At 30.4% G+C, this 5,183-nt stretch overlaps 1 protein-coding gene across 1 annotated transcript; it reads left to right on the top strand.

Moving 5' to 3' along the window:
* Positions 1-4,236: 4,236 nt before the first annotated feature.
* Positions 4,237-4,776, top strand: LOC114714302 (cytochrome P450 71D10-like). Its single transcript, XM_028899032.1, has one exon. It carries the CDS (start codon positions 4,237-4,239, stop codon positions 4,774-4,776), a length of 540 nt encoding a protein of 179 aa, XP_028754865.1.
* Positions 4,777-5,183: the final 407 nt, after the last annotated feature.

Raw genomic sequence — 5,183 nt, 5'->3', positions numbered from 1 at the left:
ATATTTTAGGAAAAACAAACATATTTATTATAAATAACTAACTTAACTTATTTTCTTAATCTAATTAAATTAGTTAACTAGCCCTTATATTTAAAACCGGAGGTAGTATAGTAAATTCATGAAATTTTTTAAAGTTACCCTTATCAAAAGTTCTTTTTCTGTATTTATAAATTATTTCCACCTCTCTTCTCTTTCTTTTTTGCCTTTAATGAGAATTAAATAAAAATAAAACTAGAATATGATAATTAAGTATCCTACAAGTCACTATACACACACACACTATAAGAATCCAAGTGGTATATCTGTGAACGAAAAACACTATATTAAGAATCGAGCAGTATATCCCTGAACCAAAAGCTAGATATAAATCATATAAATGGGAAAATAAAGAAAGAGTCATAGAGATAGGAGGAGAAGGAGAGAGAAAGAGGGGGCTATTTTATTAATAAATTAAGTTTCACTATAATGAGAAATCTTAAAAAAACTAATCAGATAATCTTTAGATGACCTATATATATTCTATATTTTTATTGAGAATAAAGAAAATCCAAAATAATCCTGAAAAAGATGCATTTATAATAAACCCCCCAATTAAATCCTAATTAATCTGAAGAATGTTTTAAATATTCTTATTTAAATAATTCTAACTATATAAAATAATTTTTATTATATCTTATTCCATATTCCACCATGATGCCCGGTGTTTTATTTTTGAAAAATATTTTCTTTTGGCAAATTGAAACCCAACTCATCATGCAAGTCAAACAAAGCAACCCCCTTAACTCAATAATGTCTATCCCAAAAAGAATATCTATACCATTCTAATATCTTAATTAAACTTCAGCAACAACATCTCTTTTCTAAATCATTTTTTCTACTTTTCACGCAAGTAAATTTTCCACCAAAGACTTTGTTCATGCTTTGAAATTATTATACAATTCGTAGTATTTCAGTGTGATTATAGGTATTCTTATAAGGCATAATCAATCAAATGTCATCCTAAAATTAACTTCCTCAAATTAAATTAGTCGCACAGCTTTTTGTTGGGTAGACTAATAATACTAGTGCATTATATTTGAATTCAAGTTAATCGCTAATTTTGAACATTCAAACAAAATACTAGTGCAAATGAAATATTAATAATACAATTGATTAAGTAGATTAATATTGGAGGCCCTTGCATGTATTGTGATTTGGGTATGCCCAATACAATCAATTCGAGTTGGCAAATATTATCATTCATTGATTCTATGCAAAATATATATACCGCAAATAAGTTTTTTTAGGTCCTCGTTAAAAATACAAATCATGAAATTTTAGTTTGGGTTATATATTCTTTCAATTCTTAATATAAAACCTAATTAACTAATTTAAGTAATTAAGAATGTTAGTTAAATTAGTTAATATAATATTTTTTTGAAACACCCTAATTATTTTTCTTAATTCCTTCACTTCCTCTCCTCCTTGATTATTATTGAGAAAATATGAATAGGATTAATTTGGGAAAAATTGATAAACATGTAGTATTAACTTTCAAATTGTGACATAAGTTAAGGACTGAAGGAGTATTACTTTCTATATTTTAATCATATTTTTCTATTACCAATTTCTCTCTCTGTCAATGCTAGTGAATTTATTCAAAGCTGAAAAGTCCTGGTCCACCTAACCTACGTTAGAGAAATCGGTCCAATTCCTCTAATGAAAAATAAGATTACATGGCAAAATTAGTAAGACCACGTGAAGATGGACGAAGACATACACTAATTTATTTTGAACGCATATCTTCTTTCGCAATTATGTCATATTCCTACGACTTCATCAAATTAGCTGGAATATCACATGTCATATTTATATACTTGCTATTGTTTCAAGTATAAAGCCCATATGAGTTTTGGTTGTTTTTAAATATACTAATAAGTATTATTTCCTCTCGTTTCCTATAAGTGTTTATTTCTTATGTAATGCCCTATTATGGGGACATTTTTGTTTCCAAATATTGAATTTAATCATTAAATAACAGCAGTAGTTTTGAAAAAAAAATTATTTACATATTAATTACAAATAATAAATTATCTTAACTATTTTTTTTCTATGAATTAGTTAACATAGTTTTATATTTAGAATTAGGGGGAGCGCATATTTAGCACATGCGGCCAAGGAAAAAAAATTCACATATATTATAAAATTTTTCTTTCCTCTTCATCAAAACTTTTACAATTAATTAGATCATTTATTAAATTTCAATATTTTAATTTCATACATAAAATAATAGTATGATTTTTAAGATATCTAAATCAGGGTAAATAATACATGATGATGATGATAGTCTCCTCCTTTTAAATGATACATTTTCACTGTATTAAAAATTCTTGCAGCACATTCTTAGATTATATCAATTTTCCTTAAAAATAAAAGGAAGAAAAAAAATACATGAGAAAAAAATTTGAAAAAAACATGAATAAACAATATAAATTTGATATGCTATTTTAGGTAACGTTTTTAAACAAGTGACTGATTATATATTATGTTAAACCAAAATAAACTATTGAAACTAGCCTTAGTGTGTTTCCACACACACACACTCTTCCGGTCTTTGATATAGGACCTATTTAACTACTTTGATTAAATTAAAAAAGTTAATTAAGTTAGGTAATAATTATAAATATGGCATATGTTTTTCAAAATACCCTCAGTTAAAATTTTTTAAAAAATTGACATTTCAAAAAAAGTTTAAATATTTTTTTAAAAATATCAAACGGTAGAATTGATGTATGTGTAAAATTAATGAGTAATAAGTACTCACTCACTTTAAAAAATATATAGGTATATTATCAATGAGTAATAAGTATTATTGTGGTATTTAATTATTTAATAGGGGTAATTTAGAAAAAAATTGGTAAATATAAGAAATATGTCCTATATTTAGGATTAATATCAACCTTCTAATTAGGTTCTATATTAAAAACCGGAGGATATATATTATTGTTGAAACACGTGCTTAGTATTATATTAATCAAATTTTACTATTAATAAAGGAAAAAAGGGCCATCAGTCTAGTATAAAAGCAGCACTTTCGCTTCTAAACGACCAACCCCTCACTTCAGCATTATTTTCCATCGTCATTATGGAGATTCAAATTCCTAATTCCCTCCTCTTCACCTTCGTCCCTTTGCTCTTTCTGGTTCTAATAAAGCCTTCAAGATTCAAGAAATCGAACAAAACCTTACTCCCAGGGCCATGGAAGCTTCCCATTATAGGAAACTTACACCAAATGGTAGGGCCATTACTTCCCCATCACATTATAAGAGACCTTGCAAACAAATATGGCCCCTTGATCCACCTTCAACTTGGACAAACCTCCAACATCATAATTTCTTCCTCAGAAATGGCCAAAGAAATTATGAAAACACACGATTAAATCTTTGCCAACAGACCCATTTATTTAGTAGGCAAAATGTTGGCTACGGTGGTCTTGATATTGGCTTTGCTCCATATGGACATCGTTGGAGGCAACTTCGAAAGATTTCTACCTTGGAGCTTTTGTCTGTAAAGAGAGTCCAATCATTCAGAAATATAAGGGAAGAACAAATAGGATATCTCGTGAAGTATATAACTGAACATGAAGGTTCTGTTATTAATCTTCATAAACAACTTTTCCCTCTGGCAAATTCCATTGTTGCTCGTGCGGCCATTGGTAAGTGCAAGAATGTGGACGACGTTGTGATTTATATGCAGAAAACGATGGAGCTGTCTACTGGACTTGGAGTTGAAGATCTTTTTCCTTCACTCAAATTCCTTCCTGTCATCACTGGTTTGAAGCGTAAGCTTGAGAAACTGCAGGAACTGGGTGATGGGATTTTGCAAGAAGTCATTGCAGAACATAGAGAAAGGAATGACAAGAGAAGCCACGATGGTGATGATGAAGCACACCAGGAGGATCTTGTCGACGTTCTTCTCAGGGTCCAAAAGGAAAATGACCTTGACATCCATATTTGTGACGACACCATCAAATCTATCATTCAAGTAAGTCTTATTCTCTCTCTTTGAATACTTCATAGATATAAACAAATACTTGATCATTTAGAAGTTATAAATATACAAGTGTTTTACTTTATAAATATTGGAGTTTGACTCAAAGAAATAAGCTATTCTCAGGACATGTTCTTTGGGGCAACTGAAACAACAGCAACAATTTTAGAGTGGGCAATGGCTGAATTGCTGACGAATCCAGAGACAATGACAGAGGCCCAAGCAGAAGTGAGGAAGGTCTTTGGAAACAAAGGATACGTAGAAGAATCAGAATTGCCCAAGTTGAAATACATAGATGCTGTGATCAAAGAAATCTTGAGGCTTCACCCACCTCTTCCATTACTGGTTCCGAGGGAAAATTTTGAAACATGGGAAATCAACGGTTATAAGATCCCTTCCAACTCTAGGATTATTGTCAATGCTTGGGCACTCGGAAGAGATCCCAAGTATTGGAACGAAGCGGAAAAGTTTCAATCCCAAAGATTCCTTGATCCCTCAACGGACTACAATTTTAAGGGTACGAACTATCAGTATATCTCATTCGGGTCAGGAAGAAGGATATGTCCTGGATCTTCATTTGGTTATGCTGTTGTCGATTTGGCTATCGCCAAATTGCTTTACCATTTTGATTGGAAGCTTCCTGATGGGGGGAAGCATGAGGATTTGGACATGGAGGAAACCTCTGGTAACGCTGCCTCGAGAAAAAACCATCTATGTGTGGTTCCCACAGTCGTCTATCACCCTTAGTTATATATATAGTGTTATAGTAATACCACTTGGAAAATAATAAGGGATGTTTAATTTTCAGAATAAAGTAGTGCTTTATGTTTTTGCAAATGTTTTCTGTAATAAAAGAATATGTGTGTGCCTCGCTAACCTAAAACATGTCTGTTTGTGTAATGTTTTATTTAATGTGTCTATTGTATTTGTTTTCTGATGAATTGGTATACAAATACAGTTTTTTACATATATAGCTGCTAATTGAAATTAAATAACCCTATAATCAAATGATGATTCATAAATCAATTATAAACGAGATCACAAGAATTTAGCTCGGGTTGGTTGTTCTTTTTTAATGATATTTTTCTGTTATGCTATCTTTTTTATATTGATCATCTAAATGATTCACTGTGCGTATAATGATAAAAACTAAG

The sequence above is a fragment of the Neltuma alba genome, unplaced genomic scaffold, assembly GCF_004799145.2.
Source record: "Neltuma alba isolate B1F8T4 unplaced genomic scaffold, ASM479914v2 tig00001932_pilon, whole genome shotgun sequence".
Lineage (NCBI taxonomy): Eukaryota > Viridiplantae > Streptophyta > Magnoliopsida > Fabales > Fabaceae > Neltuma > Neltuma alba.
Note: the sequence above shows the minus strand (reverse complement) of the source record. Positions and strands in the feature narration are given on the sequence as shown.

Excerpts from the sequence above, each read along its gene's own strand:
- LOC114714302 (XM_028899032.1), top strand. The coding sequence starts at position 4,237 with ATGACAGAGGCCCAAGCAGAAGTGAGGAAGGTCTTTGGAAACAAAGGA.